Source organism: Dromiciops gliroides, chromosome X (assembly GCF_019393635.1).
Source record: "Dromiciops gliroides isolate mDroGli1 chromosome X, mDroGli1.pri, whole genome shotgun sequence".
In the NCBI taxonomy this organism is placed as follows: Eukaryota; Metazoa; Chordata; class Mammalia; order Microbiotheria; family Microbiotheriidae; genus Dromiciops; species Dromiciops gliroides.
The window spans coordinates 2,674,038-2,693,335 of NC_057867.1; the positions used below are offsets into that span (position 1 = coordinate 2,674,038).

General features: G+C 43.4%; 1 protein-coding gene across 3 annotated transcripts in view; it reads left to right on the forward strand.

Moving 5' to 3' along the window:
* KIF4A (kinesin family member 4A) overlaps window positions 1-17,784 on the forward strand; it is a 91,905-nt gene extending 74,121 nt beyond the window's left edge. For all 3 annotated transcript variants that reach the window (XM_043974584.1, XM_043974585.1, XM_043974586.1), the window contains 10 exons: window positions 1,891-1,985; window positions 3,725-3,854; window positions 7,036-7,206; window positions 7,493-7,600; window positions 9,224-9,301; window positions 9,785-9,883; window positions 10,404-10,571; window positions 14,927-15,046; window positions 16,242-16,364; window positions 16,539-17,784. In XM_043974584.1, coding sequence (XP_043830519.1) covers window positions 1,891-1,985; window positions 3,725-3,854; window positions 7,036-7,206; window positions 7,493-7,600; window positions 9,224-9,301; window positions 9,785-9,883; window positions 10,404-10,571; window positions 14,927-15,046; window positions 16,242-16,364; window positions 16,539-16,751 — 1,305 coding nt within the window. In that variant the 3' untranslated portion in view covers window positions 16,752-17,784. The remainder of the gene's footprint in view (window positions 1-1,890; window positions 1,986-3,724; window positions 3,855-7,035; window positions 7,207-7,492; window positions 7,601-9,223; window positions 9,302-9,784; window positions 9,884-10,403; window positions 10,572-14,926; window positions 15,047-16,241; window positions 16,365-16,538) is intronic.
* The last annotated feature ends 1,514 nt before the right edge of the window (window positions 17,785-19,298 follow it).

Consider the following 19,298-nt stretch of genomic DNA (forward strand, 5'->3'; position numbering starts at 1 on the left):
TTCCACTGTGCCACCTAGCCGCCCCCATGGGCAATATAATTTCTACTAATTTCCTCCATTGCTTCATTTGCTGTGAATTCACCTTTTTCATTTTTCTTGCTAATAACTTGATTATCCTTTTCCTTTTTTAAAAAAGTTTAATTACTCATTTTATCTTATTGATTTTTTTTTAATAGCTCCTAGCTTAATCAAGTCAATGTTTGAGGTTTTTTTTTTCCTTTCAGTTTTGTTAATCTCTTATTTTCAAATTTTCTATTTTGGAGTTTAATTAGAGGGTTTTAATTTCTTGTTTTTTCCAGTTTTTAGTGATGTTTCAAGTAAATTGTTAACAATTTGCGCTTCATCTTTTGAAAATTGTTCTCTAAAACTATTTCTCCAGTCTAAAACTCTCTGCAGGTTTTTCCCTTTAGGAAAGTGAGAAGAACAAAAATAAAGACCTCCCTTTGAAATGGATTAATGATGAGGACCAAATTTAACTCTTAGCCACCCACTGATTGGCTGCACAGCTTTCCCAAGGGCAGTGTCCTCTTTGCACATTCAAAGTTAAAATTTTGATCATTAGAAGGAACTTTTTCAGTCCTTGCCATCTTGGAAGGCACTGAGTAGAGTAGTTCGGAAATATTAACCCCAAACTTTATTTTAATATATTATGTTCTTTTCTTGTTCAGGATTCTCTTAAGTGTCACTTCAAATTGTCTTGGAGCAGAGAGTCAGGGTGAAAGGCATGGAGAAATAGGCCAATTTCCATCATGTCTTTCTCCAAGCTAGAAATGGCTTAGAGATTAATGAGAAATTAAATAAAATTGCTTCTGGCAATTGAGACTAAGTCACAGACTACACTATCAGTATTAAACAAATACTTCAAAAACATTCATAATGACCAAGCAGGGTTTGTACCTGATATGCAAGACTGGTTCAATATCAGGAAAACTTAGTATGATAGAATATATAAAGGGGGGAAAGCCCCTAAAAATGTGATTATATTTGTGTATGAAATAACTTTTGATAAAATCCAATGTTTATACCCCAGGAGCCAACATAATATGTAGTTGAGAAATACTCCCACTAAAAACAAGGATGTCTATTTTCACTGCTTTTAATTGACATAGTATTCAAACTTCAGTAAGACAAGAAACAATTACTAGGCAAATCAGCATTAGAAGTGACAAGATCAAAATATTATTTACAGATAAAATGATAGGATATCTAGAAAATCCATTTGTATCGATCAAAAAATTAATGGAGGCAGTAAATGAGTTCAGCAAGATTTCAAGATACAAGAGTAACCCATGACAACCTTTTATATTTCTTATTTACTAGCAATATTTTTTAAAACCATAAACAGGAAACCTGTTTACAGTAACAAATGTCAATTATTTGGGTATTAACCTCCCTATGATACATGGGGACAATCATAAAACTATGACTGAAGCAAAGGAAAAATCTAAATTGGAGGAATACTCAGGGTCCATGAGTAAGTCATATTAATAAAGTAAAAATGACAAATACTCCAAATCAATTTGTGTTTTTAATTCAATATTAATAAAATACCAAGGGATTTCTTTATAGAGATAAATTTATATGAAAAAAACAAATTGATAATATTCAGAAGATACCTGGAGGTCTGACTTGGGTGAGGCTTTACCTTTGTAAAGATGGCCCTTCACTCCAAATTTTTTAATGTATTATAAAGCAGTTATCAAAACAATCTGGAAAATGAAGAAAAAGTCCAGAAATAAATCATAACAAAATAGCTAGCATTTACATAGTACTGTAAGGTTAGCAAAGTTCTTTACAGTTGTTGATCCATTTGATCACTGAAATACCATAAATGAGCTAGACACTGCTTCTTCGATCCTCCTCCTATAACCCCTCAATTCTTCCCTACAGAGGCGGACTTATTCACTTGCTGATCTGCAAGCTTGTGAATCAGATGATTCTGTCACAAAACAGATAGAGAGCCTGGAGACTGAGATGGAACTCAGGTAAGAGGATTGTCCCCAAAACATTGTAAAGATGCATAGTTGGTTTCAAATTGGAAACTAGATTTCTTCTGACTGTATGGAATTGCTAAGGAAATTCAACAGCTTTTGTGTGCAAGGCCTCGTTTGTAAAGGTGGAAGATCATGACATCTCTGAAATGTAGAGCCAATTTAAAAACCACCCGAATCCTTGAGAAGACTTTAAAGGAGTCAGAGTAGGATATCTCTGGAACCCAATATTGGATAGGACTTTTAAAGATGGTGTCACCCAAGCCTTTCTTTTTATGGAGAAAGAAACAGAGCAAAAGGTACTTCTCCAAGGTTACGTATCAGGTCAGTGATAGAGCCAAGACTAGAACCCAAGTCTTCTAGGCTAGTGCTGCAGTCATATTAGCTAGAAAGCTAGAAGAACTTTATGGTAATCTTTTTTATTTACTTAGGAGGATAGACTAAGCTAAAAGGAGTCATATCTAACATCTAACAGTGCCTGCTGCTTCTTAGCCTTTACAAATCATAAATATTTGAGTGCCTGGTTTTCCCAGAACATTAAGCATGAGTAGCTCAATAGATGGCATAGGCCTTGCTCTCAAGTATGAATGAATGTGAGGCATCTGAGTAGATTGATGCAGGACCTGGAGGGAGTGTGCAAACAGTTTAAGCAGAGATGGCTTCCTGACAAAGATGACCCTTGAGCTTGGTTTTGAAGTATGGGAGGAACTTAAGTGCTAAATTGTACGGAGTTCAGAGAAAGTGGAAGAAGGGAGGGAAATCCAACAAAAGTTGGAGTCATTAACACTGCTTCTTTGATCCTGGGTCCTTATGTTGCCCTTTACTAACTTAATTGTGTATAGTATTTACTAGTTGTTTCATGTGCATTTATATCATCTACCTGAAATCCTCAATATTGTTTTCTAAGTGTAGAGACAATGTCTCCTTTGTAGCCCCTACAGCCCCTAACTAGCCGACTGCTGAACCAGTTGTAGGAGCTGAGGTGATCATAGTCACCAAGTACTTAGTTCGTTGACAGATTATGAAAGGACCAAAGAATGTTCTCAGTCCTCTCCTCGTGGTATAAGTCACATCAGATGTCAGCCACTAAGCTAATGGGGGGGCGGGGGCACTTTTTAATAAAATTAGACAGTTTTCTGGGCCAGCCACATTTATCCAAATTACTCTTGACACTGTTGGGCCATGTGATACCTCAGACTGGCCCCATGTCACATAAGCCTAGGGTAATAGTGGGGGGCTTAGGGCTACCAAACCAGTCACATGGCTGGGCAGTTCTTTCAGACCTCCCACCCAAACCTTGTGTGCTTGTTCAGTTTGGTCTTCGTCCTAGGTGATGTGGCTAGAAGTAATTGCACGTTTATAGAGAGCTGAAGTCTCATTCGTTGCAAAAAGAATTTGTGTAATTTTAAGAGTTTGTTGTAATGAGACTTCATCAATGATCTATACCCAGATAGAGAGAGATGTATTTCTTTGATTTCACGGATTGTTAGAAGAGTCTCCTCAGGGTTCGTGCAGCTGACTCCCCTAGAGACCAGGTCCATCACCTTCATTTTACAGATGAAGAAACTGAGGACAAGAGGCCAGCTAGTCTATGTCTGAAGCAGCATTTGAACCCAGATTTTCTGGACTTCAGATCCAGTGCCCTTTCCACTATGCCATGCTGCCTCCTTAAGTTCTCTTCTCCTTAGTCTTCAGGCAACATAGCAGTGAAAGCCATTGTTTCTTTTTCGAAGGAGTGCCCAAATTGCTGATCTGCAACAGAAATTGCTGGATGCAGACAATGAAGATAGGGCAAAGCACCGCTGGGAAAATATCGCAACCATTCTGGAGGCAAAGTGTGCTCTCAAATACTTGATAGGAGAGGTAAGCTTCCCTGCTTACTGGGAGTTAAGAGCATGGCTGTGTGAATGGAGATGGGATGTTGGGAGATTGTTTATTTGTTGTGCTTGACTTCGACGTGAGAACAATAAATGAGATTGGCCGTCAAGGCCAAGCCTTGTGATGGAAGCCAGTATAAGAAAGATGCTTACATGACTAATGCAGAAATATGTTTAGTGTGTGTGTGTGTGTGTGTGTAACCTATATCAGATTACCTGCTGTCTAGGGGAGGGAGGGAGAAAAATCTGAAATTGGAAAGCTTGTATAAACAAAAGTTGAGAACTATCTTTACATGTAACAGGAAAAAAAAATACTTTATTAAAAAAAGAAAAAAGAAAGATGCTTAGGCAATTTCGTGCAGGTACAGGCCTGGCTCTTCAAAAACATGGCAGTACTAGGTCAGCATGACGTACGAAACTCAGGGCAGTGCCAGTTAGCAGATTTGGGCCTTTCCAGGGGGGATTTGGAGGATGGGGGATTTAGGCTCTTTTTTTTTTTTTTTTTTAGGAAAGTTCCCAATTCCTAGATTAAGGATGAGATGGCCAAGGATGGACTCCTCTGGTGTACATGTTAGGCTAGTCTAAGGGAAATTAGAGTCACCTGTTCCATTTTGACTGAGGTTCAAACAAGAGATAGGAGCATAGATGGTATAAATTGGTTTGGTTAAATTGGCTTAAGTGCCTGTTACCACCTCCAATTTTAGGCGTTTTCACATGAGACAAGAGTCAGAAATAACAATTGGAAGTATTACCACCATCTGAAAATTTATTTTTCTTGCCAAAGCCAGCCCCTCTATATGCGATCTCATCCCGTCCTATCTCCTTCAGCAGATGGACCCCACCCTCATCCCCATTCTCTCTAATAATATTCAGTCTCTCCCTATGGGTTCCTTCTCTGCTGCCTACAAACATACCTGTCTCCCCCATCCTTCAAAAATACTAGGTGCTATACCATGCCTGCCAGATAGATTTCTCCTCACCTTCTCAGCTATCACTACTTACTCTCCTCTCAATTCTAAATACTCTACAGTCTGGCTTCCAACCTCATCATTCTACTGAAACTACTCTCTTTGGGAATTTCTTAATTGCCAGCTCTAAAACCCTCTTGCCTGTAGTCCTTCTTGACCTCTCTGCAGTACTAGACACTGTTGACCACCTTCTCGATTTCCTGCATAACCTCTCCTCTCTGGTTCTCCTCCTGCCATATCTTTATCCACATCACATCTACTAATAAGTGCATACCACCAGTAGGTGTGGCTCTCTCCACCCCACTTCCCTACCCCCCCCCCCCCAGGCTCTGTCCTAAATCCTCTTCAATTGAACTAAATCTAGAGAGATCCCAGCCTGACCTTGGAGGAACTCATGTTTTTCATTATTTCTGCCATGAATTTCTTCCCAATGTATTGATTTTATTTTTTATTTATTTATTGGCAGGGCAATGAGGGTTAAGTGACTTGCCTGGGGTCACACAGCTAGTGTCAAGTGTCTGAGGCTGGATTTGAACTCTTGTCCCCCTGAATCCAGGGCCAGTGCTTTATCCACTGCAGTGCCACCTAGCTGCCCCCTAAACCCTCTTCTCTTCACTCTATACTGGCTCTCTTAGTGATCTCTGTGCAGGTGATTCTCAAGTCAGATTATAATCCAGCCCTGGTTGCTCTAGCCCCATATCACCAGCTGCCTGTTTCACATTTCAAATTGGATTTCTCCCTCCCCACTAAGTGCCCAAACCCTTCTTTCTTCTGAGTTTCTCTGTTACTGTTGAGGGCATGGGTCGTTGGTTCTCCCATGTTTTCAGCCTTGATGTTATCCTCTGCTCCTCTGTTTACACTTCTGTAGCTAATTGGTTGCCAGATCTTCTTTTTCTCTCTATAACATCACTCTTCTCACAGCCATTTCCCCAGCTCAGGCCTTCCTTAGCTCTCAGCTGAACTACTGCAATAGCCTCCTATTTGGTGTCCCTGCTTCAGGCTTCTCTCCAGGCCAGCCTCCACCCAGATGCCCCAGACTGCAAATCTGACCCGTCACCTTCCTCACTCTGTAATCTCCCAAGGCTTCCTATTGCTTCCAGGATCAAAGAGCCTTTGGCATTTCCAGCTTTTCGCCAATTTGTGCCCTCTTGCATTCCCTGTTCTCCTCAATTTGACTTGCTCCGTGCACCCTCCAATATGCCCATACTGGCTTAGCTGCTATTTTCTTGTACAGGCCACTTCATCTCCTGTCTCTCCACCTTTGGGCTGGCTTTTCCCTATGCCTGGAGTTCTCTTGCTTCCAACCTCTGTCTCTTAGAGTCTCTGGCTTCTTTTAAGACTCATTGAGCTCAAGCACCACCTCTTCCGGGAGGCCTTGCTCAGTTCTTTCTAAGGTTCTTCCTTCTCTGTAGGTAGCTTATTGTGTATACCTATCTATGTATACAATGCATACCTTGGCACTGACTGCCCCCCAGCCCCACCCATGCCTGGCATGCTCACCCCTCCCAAACTGACTCCTTTAAGATTCACCTCAAGTGCCAGCTTCTGCAGGAGGTCTTTTCCCTTTTTCTCCCAGCATCTACTGATTGGGGCATATGTTGTCTCAAATTAGAATGTCAGCTCCTTGAGATGGGGGGTTGTTTTTGCTTTTTCTTTTATCCCCAGCCATTAAGCATAGTGCCTGGCAAGTTAATCAGCTCTTAATAAATGCTTATTTATTATTGATTGGCTTGGGTTAATCAATTTAATCTCATGAAAGAATCCTGATTAATGTTCTAAAATTTTTTCAGTTCATGGTAGAGGCCTTGAAATAAAAGTGAAGTAGGATTTATGATACCCCTGAAGAAACATGTGTGGACCTGACCCACTTATACAGTCTTGGCCAACACATACATGTTTTAACATGTGAGCACAGAGGGTGCAATGGGACAATTGTGCATGAAGGTTTGCCTCAACTTGTGTGGTGCTCTAAGCTCTTGGTCCTAGCCCTGCTTGGAGACAGGAAGCAAAACTACAACCCTCTACAGGCTTCTTATAATCTTCAGATATTTCAGTTGACAGTGCCCTAGCCAAGTTCATAGACTTGGACTAAAAGACATCCATGCCCATTGTTCATTTTAGGGAAATGGCGATTGCCCAGCCCAGCACATAAAAAATTGGCAGTTCTCTGGATTTATTGATCTTTTGTGCCCCTTCTAGCTGGTCTCTTCTAAAGTACAGAACAGCAAACTTGAAAGCAACTTGAAACAGAGCAAGGACAACTGTTCTGACCTGCAAAAGATGCTCTTTGAGGAACGAAATCACACTGCTGAGATGGAGAGTGAACTCCAGGAGGAGCTGATGAAGCTAGAACAGCTGCATCAGGATAAGGTGAAGCAGCCACCTGCACACACCCTTCCCAGGAACAACTATTCAGAGCCAGGGCTGTGCCTAGGGCTCAGTGGGCTGATCCCATGTCCCATCCCAGAGCTAGTTCTCTGCAAAAGAATAGCGTACACTCCCCCAGATCCACTGTGAGATTGCCTAGATCAGCATTCGGGATAACCTCGAGTGTCTTTCTTTCTTTGAGCACCCATTGAACATTTCTTATGCATTAACCCATTGAACGTTTCTTATCTATGAATGATTCACCATTCAAGATTTGGTCTTTCCCTAGGTACTCTATCTTCTTAGCCAATTGCAGCAAAACCAAGCCGTAAAGACACAGCTAGAAGAATCCATCAGTGAACGGGAGCAGCAGCTGCTTGACAGGCTGAAGTTTCAGGTACTGTGAGAAAGTGGCCGTCCACAGGGCTGGGCTCCACAGGCTTGGCAGAGAATGAGATGGATTTATTCTTTGCTGTGTGAGGCATCATTGTGAGCAGGTGCCCCTTTGTAAGGTCTCCCAGTAGCTTCTACTACAGTATCTTGGTTTTTTATTGATGAAATCCCAGGAAGCACACGAACCAACCCCTGACCAAGTCACACTTGCAAAACAGTTCATTAAAACTACTCCAGGGACTCCACCTGATTGAAGTCAAGCTCAGCTCTTCCCTGCACTCGTCATTTGATTTTCTTCCTACCTGCCCTTGTGCAAGCTGCCCCTCATGCCTAGAATGTACTCCCTCCTCACCGCCAGCCTCTGTGCCCCCTCCTCTGGGCAATCTTTCCTCATCTCCCTATTGTTTAGTGTGCTCTTTCTCCTTAAATGACCTTGAACAGACTTATTTGACTTATTAGACTGTAAGCTGCTCAAAGGCAGTGCCTTCAATATAATAAATACTTAATAAGTGCTTGTGGAATGAATGCCACTGTGTGCTTTTGTAGTTAGCAAGAGGGAAACAGAAAGGATGAGTGCTTAGGACTTTGGGGCTTTCATACTAACGGCATTAATTGTCTTTTTAAAAATCTATCTTTATTTATTTATTTATTTAGTGAGGCAATTGGGGTTAAGTGACTTGCCCAGGGTCACACAGCTAGTAAGTGTCAAGTGTCTGAGGCCGGATTTGAACTCAGGTCCTCCTGAATGCAGGGCCGGTGTTTCCTTCTCATTATCATTGGGTATATTGTCATTTAGGATCTGCTTTCTTGACTGTCACTACAGCCATATAGCTTCCTGACTTACTGAATACTGTAACCTTTTGGAATAACCAAGATAAAGAGTGAGTAGTACTGAACTTCACCTGAGGCCTGCCACTCCTGGCAACATCACCTATTGAGCATTAGCTTGCTATGCTAGCACACAAAATATGCTGAAAGTTCAGCCATCTTTAGGATGAAGGACAGTGGAGCTATAATTGCCCAGGAAGTAAGCTCATCCCACAGTCACCTGCCAACCTGGGGCCATTGCTACTCTGTGTTTCTAAACTGGCTCTTAACTAGGACCCAGCGTGTTTGCAAAATGCCTTACGTCTGCATCTCTTCCAGAGGTTACCACACCCTGTAGTGACATGTTGGCATGCTTAACTTCTTCCCAATCTAGACTTTCTCCCCCTACCTGAATTCATCTTTTAGATTTCCTTGAGTCTCACTCCCCACCCAGGTACAATGTGGTATAATATTCTCCTAGTTGAGGCTGTGAAACCAAGTTTCTCCGGGCTTCAGAAAATAAATCCAAGTCTTCACAGGTTTCTTCTTCATTCAGATAAGGGGAAAATAAGGCTGGAACACAGTCAAGAAGAGCGAAGGCATCCTTGACGGGGCTAGGCAGTGGAAAGTTGTGTGGCTGCCAGAATTAGAGTCAAGGCTGCCGAGAACAATGGGTTAAGGACTAGCATTCATTGCTCCCAGAGGCAGAATAAGCTTTTTGCTGGTTCCGTTGCCTGGTGGGTAACAACTAACAGCCTTGTAGCAGTGTATTTTTATCCATGTGAGTTGTTTACTTAAACCCCACTTACCCTGGAAATAGGATGAAGAACTCGAGAAGATGCGAGAAGTATGTGAGCAAAACCAGCAGCTTCTTCAAGAGAATGAATCCATCAAGCAGGTAGGATTCCCACTCCCGGGTGAGATCTGGGAAGCCCTGGTTGCTGCTAAAGCTGAAACTCTTTAAGAATAGCCCTCAAGATGATTGTATGACTATACTTTGTTCTGTGTTTTGAGTTTCTAGATCACACACATAGACGTATTTACGTATATATGTATATATCTATTTATACATATATATGTATACGTGTGTGCATACACACACACATGCGTGCACACATACACATATATGTGGATTGGTTTTTTGGTTTGGTTTTTTCAAAATGGAATGAACCAGAATTTTGGAGTTTGCCCTTGTCTAAATCTAATTCCGATCTGGGAAAGTGGAAGGCCTTCAACCAGCTTTTGCTATGGCCTTGTCATGACTTTACCAAGATTTAAAACATGAGGAGGTCAAAGCTCACTTGATAGTGAATAATCTTTATTTTAGCTGTGCACTCAAAAGCTGCCTAATACTTCATGCAAGCTTTGTCTTTTCAAACAGAAACTGAACCTTCTACAAGTTGTCAGCGGGCAGAAACTTCACTTGACAAAGGTTGCCACTCTGTCTCCAGATTCTTCCTTTGAGTATATCCCACCCAAGGTACCAAAGTTAATGGCAGTGCTGCCATCTCATACCCCTGGTTTGTGAGTGTAGGGACAGTGGGTTCTAAACTTGCCAGTAGAGTCCCAGAACTCCTTTTATAAAGCACAATGCCCATATATATCCCAGCATCACTACTGCCCTGAACTGTCCAAGGAAATCTGGAGAAGAGCCCCTGGCAGCAGTGCTTGGAGAGGGGGCCTCCATTCCAGCCTCTGAGGGGAGGAGGAGGAGGAGTATTCAGCTGTCTCTCCAGAGCCACTTGTCTCAGAAGATCATGAAACCCTTCAGTACTCCCTCAGATATGTCAGTCTCCCATTTCCATTCCATCTAGGATTCTGTGGGCCCAAAGATTCAAGCAGAATTATCCTAGTTCAAGAAGCCAAGTAAAATATACTTGAAGGAGTAGAAAGACTTTGCTCTGAAAACGTAGCTGCTAACAGCTGCCAGAAAGGATGTGGCGCCTGTTTATTTAGTTTAACCTTAAACATATAATAACTATAACCTTCTCTCTTCTTAGCCAAGGCCTTCCCGTCCAACTAAAGAAAAGGTCATGATGCGAACCATGGAAGTTGAGGATCTGAAATCTAATACAGAGCCCTCTGGGAGCGAAGCTGATAACGATGAGGACGATGATGAGTGGAAGCCAAAAAAATTAGTCAAAGGTTCCAAGAAGAGCGTGCAAGGGGTGAGAGCCACTTCCCCAGCTCTCTGGCCACAGTCCTTGATCCTGGCTTTCACAGCATATGAAGCATCTGAGCTGGGACTGAGCCAAGCCAACTTTCCCCATTATTGTGTTCTCTTAGAACCCTATTAAGAGACCTACCTCTCCCTGAGGAATTATTAAGCCAGCTCTACAGAGCCTGGGACTAGTGTGGAAATCTGTCAAGAGTTGACTGTTAGTTGCCTTCAAGTTGCAGTTCAAAGTCTGTCTAAGTAGATGTTCCACATGGTTACATTGCAGCTGATTTGAAAATGTCAAGTCAGAACTTGGGCAGGAGCCTTCTCTTCTCCACCCAGTTCTTCCCCACTGATTCTCCATCTTTGGTTGAAAGGGAAGACTGACTTCAGAAGAATGATGAATCAGGAGTCCATATGCCAGGTCAAGACCATTCAGGAACAATCTGACTTGTCAGTACGACATCCTTTGTTCAGTAATCATCTGGTTTTGCCTAATTCCCATACTTACATAGTTTTCAGTCGACAGTTTGAAGGCCATTTTGAGCTGCTCCTTTGTCCATTCACCAGCTACTGCTCTTCCCTGGTGCCAGTGGGGCTGCTTGGCCCTTCTTTCATCCATCGGGTATAGTTCATTCTCATTCCTGCTGACCCTCATGAGAACAGCTGATTTTCCAGGAGGCTCTTTCATTTCGACAGCAATCAGCTTCCTGTACAACTCCCATAGTGCCAGAGAGGAGCTGGCAGTGTATACAGCAGGCTCTTGTAGTCTAGAACCTTGCTGTTAATCACACTTTATTGAATATCACTTGGACTGGGGTATAGTGGGAATACAACTAACTCCCCCTGTCTTTAAGGAGCTCAGTAGTTCATAAAACCTAAGGGTAGTTACATGCCAAGAGAAGCTTAGAGCCAGGAGGGGATAGATTGAGAAGACATGAGGGGAGAGGTAAGTGTTGTAACCTTTGCTGAGGTGGTGAGGAGGGCATTTCAGGAAGGGCACACAGCAGGTCTTTAGAGCACAGGAGTCAAATGTACCAGGAAAAAAGGTCCCGTGAATGAATAGAGGGAAGGAGTCCCAGGGAGATGAGTGATGGAGGACACTAGAAGCCAGGTTGTTTAGTAAAAAGCTGTCCAAAGTTTGGATCTTCTCCTCTCTATGGCTTCAACATAGGGTGTATGTGCATCTTCAATAGGAACCTGGACAGGATAAATATTAAAGTGGTGACTTATCCAGTCACCCCAGGAGGCCAGTTGGTCATTTAGCCACGTGGTTTTGTTGTCATCGTTATTTAGGCGTATCTGTCTCTTTGTGACCCCGTGTCCGAGGGATTTTTTGGGCTAAGATACTGGAGTGGTTTGCCACTTCTTTCTCTAGTGGATTAAAGCAAACAGAGGGTAAATGATGTGCCCAGAATCAAACAGAAGCCAGATTTGAATATGGGTCTTCCTGACTCCAGGCCCAGCACTCTATCCCCTGAATCATCCAGCTGCCCCATGTTAGCCATGTTGCCTGTGACCAAGAGCTATTAATGACTGGGCAGTGCAAACTAGTAGAGTTCTTTTGGCTCTGCCACCTATCACCTCAGTGATCTTGAGCATGGATAACAGCGCACATGTCAACAAATCTTGTATGGGTATTGTTAGCTTCAATTTGTAGCTAGAGAAAACGAAGGCCAGAGAGCTCCAGCGACTTGTCTGTAATCAAAGGTAATAAGTAATAGGACTGAGGCTGCCCGCCCACACTATTGGGCCATTGCTTTCTTGTCACTAAAATGAGAGGCTTGGAATAGATCCCTTCGAGCTCTAATATTCTGTGAATCGAAGTAAGACTAGCTTAGAGCATGTATTTTATAATAGGCTTGGAATCATGGAACCTGGGGTGGTGTTTGTCAGTCTTTTTTCCAGGCTGCTGCTAAGCACTTTGAAGATATTCTGATCTTTACTTTATAGATGAGAACTGAGATACGTAGAGCTAGACATAAGCCCAACATAACAGTCTGCTGCCCCTTAGCCTCTTAGCAGTTCACAGTACAGGATATCACACAGGCTAGTGCAAGAAAACCTGGGGTTAGGAGGATTGAGAGGATGAAGTTTGGACTAAGATAGGGGAGTTTTCCCATTTTTTTCCTACTAGGCTTGAAAGTGAAGAGGGAAAATGTCCTTTAAACTGAACTTCTAGCTTCCTGGATTGCATGGCTTTTTTCCAAATTCTCTAGGATGAAGTATTGAGGTGTAATAGGATGGAATGTCCAAAAGCCTGCTCTTCTGTCTTAAATAACACCATTCACTTGGTCTTACAGTAGCTGTAGTGGATCTTTCTGCCTTTCCACTCAGTCCTTTGCTGTCTGGCTTTCTGATCTCTTCACTCAACTGAAACTGCTCTCCAAAGTTACTGTTGTTCTTTCAGTTGCTAAACCTGACAGATGTTTTCTCTGTCCTCATCTGCTATCTGCTGCATTTGCCACTGTTAAGCACCTTCTCCTCCTGGGTACTCCCTCGTCTTTGCTGACTGCTCCTCAGTAACTATTGCCCGCTTATCCGTAGCATGCTTTCTAACTGGGTGTTCACCAAGGTCCTGGCCTATACCACCTGCTCTTCTCCATCTCTATATTTTCTCTCTTGGCAATCTCATCAGCTCTCATGGATTTAACTACCATCTTTATGTACCTGTGTATCTCCACCCTCAGCCCCTCTTTTGAGTTTCAGTCACCAGTGGCCTATTGGACATTTCAAACTATATGTCTCCTAAACCAAACTCAAGGTCGTTCCCCCCCCAAACCCTTGATTCTTCCAGACTTCCCTATTTCTGTCTGACACCACCATCCTTCCAGTTCCCATAATATCTTGTGTTCCACATTTCCAAATCAGTTGTCCATTCTTGCCCTTTCTGCCTTCATAACAGGTGTCACCCTTCTCTACATACACACACACACACACACACACACCTCCCACCTTAGTTCCTACTGAAACCACTTTGTTCCAGAGGCTTCCTTTTGCCTCCAAAATAAAATATAGAGTTCTGTTTAGTTTTTTGGGTTTGGGTTTGGTTAGGGGTTTTTTTGGGGGGGGGGTTATTTGTTTTAAACTTAAATACAAAATGAAAAAAGAAAAAAAATTGCCATGTATGAAGCAGAACATAGGAGAGGATCCAATGTTAAAACAATGAATTTCCATTTGAGGAAAATGTACATACACATTGTTTTCAAAGCTGCCCAGATTTTCTATGCTTCCTTGTACGTTTTCTTTTGTTCTCTGCTGTCGCTTTTTACTTTTTTTCCCCTCTTCCTCCCTCCCCCAAAGAAGGCTACAATTAGTCAATTATACAATTAGTCATATACATAGATATCTATAAAGACACACACAAACACATATACACTCACACATGTATATGTAAGACTGTACTGTGCTTCCTGTTTAATTTTTCAAACCTTATACAAGCTGGCCCCAAGTGACCTTTCCATCCTCACTGGCTTTCACTCTCCCACACTGCACTCCAGCCCAACCAGCCTTCTCTCTGTTCCTCACTCATAATACTTACTCCATTTCCCATCTCTGTCTGTGTCTTTGCACTGACCATTTACCATTTACCATGCCTGGAATTCAGTCCTTCCTTATCTTCTCTCCCTTGTAGAGGTGCAGCTCAGGTACCATCTTCTATGGGAAACCTTTCCCACCCCCTCCAATTGCTAACGCTCGTGCCTTCTCTCCCAAACTACCTTGTACTGAACTACTTTGTATTCACTGTATATTTATGCTGTGTATATTTTTATATGCACTTTTGTCTCCCCTATTAAAATGTAAGCTCATTGCAAGGAGGACTTACTGTTCAGGAGGACTAGCCCCTCTGGTGCGAGGGCTGCCAGACCCTTTTCAAGGATGCCTCTCCACCTCTGGTGACCACCTGTCTCCCAACTCTCACGTGTGGTTACAAGAAGCATGCACAGCGGCCACACCCCAGTAAAACCTGAGACAGTCTCAGCAGACAGGCTAAACCAGGTTGAGGGTAACAGGTGGGCCTCAGACCTGACCGTGAGTTAGGAGGATGTCTGACCCAGGTATGTGAAGACTTCCCCTGATAGAACATACGGATGAGAACAAGTTTTGCCAATGGCCATAAAGGTGGCTGAAACAGGTGCTGAGGGCCACTTAAGCTTGGCCAGATGTGGAAGAAGCCAAGTCCTCCCCTGCATCTCGGGTGCGCAGGAGGTGCTTGACAAATGTCAGTTTGTCAGCCGGGTGATTGATTACAGTGCTAGAACAGCCTTGGGCTGTGAAGGCAGCACCTTCCAGCCAGTTCTGGAGGGAAATCCCTCCACTTTCTCCTGCTCTAATTCCGCTTCTGCCCATCTTCCTGCTTTGCAGTGCTCCTGCAAGGGCTGGTGTGGAAACAAACAGTGTGGCTGCAGGAAGCAAAAGGCAGGCTGTGGAGAAGACTGTGTCTGTGACCCTGCCAAGTGCAGGAACCGAGAACAACAGCAAGGGGTGAGTGATGGCTCTGCTCTTTGTCCCTACCCAGACCACCTGCCCGCCTTGCCCTGATTCTTTCTCCAAGTTTTCTTTGTAGTGATCTTTTTCACCCATCACCCTCCTATCCAAATCTATCACTTCCTCTTCAGCGGGAGGCTGACCAAGAATAAAAGGAGCAAAGGTTAGTTCAGCTAAACTATCCAATGTACCAGCTGAGGGACACAGTACTGTAGTAGAGCAATGCCACCAAGCCCTCTTAAAATGAGTCTTTTCCTTTGGGATTTCTTCGGGTCCTGTGCTAGGCTCTTCCAGGTTTCTTTATCGGGAACCTTGCAGCCCCTGGGTTTTTTTGAAACATTCAACCAATCTGATTGCCTGAATGGGGCTCTTTGTGCTGCCCTGTTCCCATAATTATTCAAGCATTTGCCTGGAGGAAGCCCTCTGCAGGGTGCTGGGAGGATACAAAGTCTTGATTAGTGTAATCCCTGCCCGGGTGCTATTTAGTTGATAATTTCTCTCATTTACATAGAACCTGTAGGTTTCCTAAGTACTTTCTTCCCAACAGTCCTTGTGCCCCTTGTTTGTGGCCACAAAGCTAGAAAGTAAGTCCCAAGATAGCAACTTTTTTTTAGGGTCCTGCACTTAGAGCTAAAAGGAACAAGCTGCCTCTGTCAGGAATATACACACTGATCCAACCAGGATTGCCAGCATTTTTGTGAGCCAAGCATTAATGTCACAGCTATAGGGAGTAGGTGTCCTTGCTGGTACTTCAAAACTCTGGACCTGGTGCAGTTCTAGACAAAATAGCAGTGTTCACCTGGGGAAAGCAACAAGCCCAAAGCTCAAAGAGGAGACGCACACTGTTCTGACCTTTCAGTGGCCACCCAGTCGTAGCCAGTTTCAGACTCCTTGGAAACATCATCCAAGTCTTTTCTGGTCCTGGGATGCTCAGTGGGAATGAGGAAGTCCGAAGTAGGCATACATCTCAGTGTGCTAAATGATGGCCTTTGGGGCGCATGGGAAGCAGTTGTCTTCAAACCCCTTTCCTTTCTGGCAGTTAAAAAAAAATAGGTTGGCTAACACCTTTATACCTGGCTCTGAATTATATTAACATCAGCAGAGTTGGGCAAACATACTGCTTCTAATCGATTGGGGAGGAGCCAGTCAGATCTTCTTACCATGACGTTTTGCCTGTCCATCTGTCTCTCAGGATACATCCAGCAGCACAGAAAATATACGGAACTCTGAAGGCTCCTTCAAGCTCGAGGATCCCACAGAAGTGACCCCAGGATTGAGCTTCTTCAATCCTGTTTATGCTACTCCCAATAGCAAGGTAGGAGCTGCCATAAGAAATTCAGGCTGGCGGGACTTGAGGTGAGGCAGTGATGGGAAGGGATGACCGTGTCAGAGAGTTGTCATTTGAGGTCAAAATGAAGTCCACTTGAGTGTTTTGGCTAGACTTTTGCTCATAGCAGGAGCTTGTTCATTCCCATCTCTGTCCTCCTAGGTTCTTCGAGAGATGTGTGATGTGGGCCAGGTGCTGTCAGTCACAAAGTTAAAGAAGCCGACTCCTTCCCCTGCCCCTCTAGAGACTGGCCCTGCAGCCACATCCCAGGAGAACAAAGCCCCAGGGGAGAAGAAGAAGAAGCGAATTTTGAGCAGCACCACTAGCTTCTTCTCTGGTTGTACCTCCATCAGTGAGGAGGATGCAGCCCCCTAAAGTTAGAGGTACCTGATGCCCCAGCCAAGCCTGGGAGGTATCTTTGTGCTGCTTTAGAGGGTGCTGAGGAAGGGGGCTTTTAGTGACTATTTTGGATTTCTGGTTCTTTGTTGCATAATAAAGAAAAAGTTGTTCCCTTCTCTTCTACTTCCCCCCCCCCCCAGTATCTTCTCTCTCTCCAGATGCTACCTCTGTTGTGAGCGGGCTGCCTGGAACTGTTGAGCCCTGAGCCATTCCCATAACCCTAAAAAACCCCATACATGTGTTCATCTGTCAGCTGAGAAGTTTCCCCTTTCCAGGATTTAGGTTGGAAGTCAGTCTGTTGCCACCGAAATCAATATGAGGTGTCTGCCCTCATCCCAAGAAGGTGCCTGGGATGAGGCCTTGTTGGTAGTCTTGACCTAGTAGTAGGTCTGGCTTAGGTCTGGTAGGAATAGAGATCCTTGGCCTTCATGCTCTTGAGGCAAATTTTAATGACATTTTGTTAAGTCAATATTGGGTGAATAAATCAACTTTGGAAACTTTTATGGCTTTTATCTGTAACTGCAAAAACCAAAGTTGATCAGTTTTTCTGTCCCTTCATGGCCTAAATGCATGCTTGAGGCTTGGGGTTGGGGACTAGAATCCAGTGAAACAAACTGTGTCAGTGTGATATGGCAGCCAGAAATGTTAATGCAATCCTTGACTGAATTCAGAAAGGCACAACTTCCTGGAACAGGGTGCCAGTCCCCCAATACTCGACCCTCATCAGGCTATACTGAAGGATCAATTGTAGACGGCACATTTTAGGAAGGATATTGGTAAGGTAAAGAGAATGCCGAAGAGGATAACTGAGGCATAGAAGGATTGGTAGAGCCCAGAGGCATCAAGATCAAGTTGAAGAAACTGGGTATATTTAATCTGGAGTAAAATCGGAGGGGGGGGACAGATGGCTATTTTAAGTATTTGGTGGACAAATTCCTTTTATGATACAAACATATAACAAACTATAGACTGATTTCCTTAAATAGCAATGCAAAAATTGTAAATAAAATACTAGTGTAATGATTAAAATCTAGTGTGTTTTTGTCCTTACCTGCTCCCCACCCCCCCACCCCCAACCAGCTAGGATTTACTTATAAATCAGCAACAGTGTTTGGGCCTTAAGCTTTTTTTTCTTTTTTTGCTAGGGGCAATGAGGGTTAAGTGACTTGCCCAGGGTCACACAGCTAGTAAGTGTCATGTGTCTGAGGCCAGATTTGAACTCGGGTCCTCCTGAATCCAGGGCTGGTACTCTATCCACTGTACCACCTAGCTGCCCCCCCTTTTTTTTTTGCAGGGCAATGAGGGTTAAAGTGACTTGCCCAGGGTCACACAGCTTGTTAAGTGTATGAGGCTGGGGGCCTTAAGCATTTATTAAAGTATGTTAGAAGTTAGTAAAGATAGAACACATGGAGTACAGAGAATTGAGAAAGAAAACCTTTCTAACTTAGGGTTCAGAATGGACAAGGATCCTTCTCCTTTCCTCAGCCACCAACCCAAAGTTCTGGAACGAAAGAGACAGACCCAGGGAGCCAGCCTCACCTCCTGCTTCCTCCTACTTGAGGTGAGGCAGTGACGGGAAGGGATGACCGTGTCAGAGAGTTGTCATTTCGGGTCAAAATGAAGTCCACTTGAGTGTTATGGCTAGACTTTTGCTCATAGCAGGAGCTTGTTCATCCCCATCTCTATCCTCCTAAGGTTCTTTGAGAGATGTATGATGTGGGCCAGGTGCTGGTGATCACAGTCCTGTCTCCCTCCCCAGAAGGGGCCGTCCTTTGAGCTGATTGGTTGAGGGTGGTCTTGTGTTGATGTTGTAGTCCACAGCCTCTGAGAACAACACCCCACTCAGGGCCAGCCAGGTGTGTGGTCTTGATTTAATCAACCTTAAGTAGGTTCTCAGTCAGTCTCTCAGTTTCACTCAATTTAATCTATTCCAAATCAGTCTTCAGGTGGAGCCCCTGGGTGTCTGCCAAATCTCATTATTTTCTCACACTAGCAAGGAGATTATAGCGATATATCACAAAGATCATACACTATGAGCAGGTGGGATTTATACCATTAATGCAGGGCTAGTTCAGTATTAGGAAAACTATCAGCATAATTGGCCACATCAGGGGCAGCTAGGTGGCACAGTAGATAAAGCACCAGCCCTGAATTCAGGAGAACCTGAGTTCAAATCTGGCCTCAGACACTTGACACTTACTAGCTGTGTGACCCTGGGCAAGTCACTTAACCCCCATTGCCTTACTAAAAAACAGAACAAAAAAATTGGCCACATCAGTGACAAAAACAATAATTTTTATCAATAGATTCAGAAAAAACCTTTGACAAAATACAATACCCATGAATAAAAATAGGCAATGAGGAAATAAAACTATCTTTGCAGATATGATGATTTACTTCAGAGAATTAACTTGTAGGGTATAAAATAAATCCACACAAACCCTCAGCATTTCTATATATTACCAACAAAGTCCAGCAGAAAGAAATAGAGAAATTCCATTTAAAATAACTGCAGACAATATA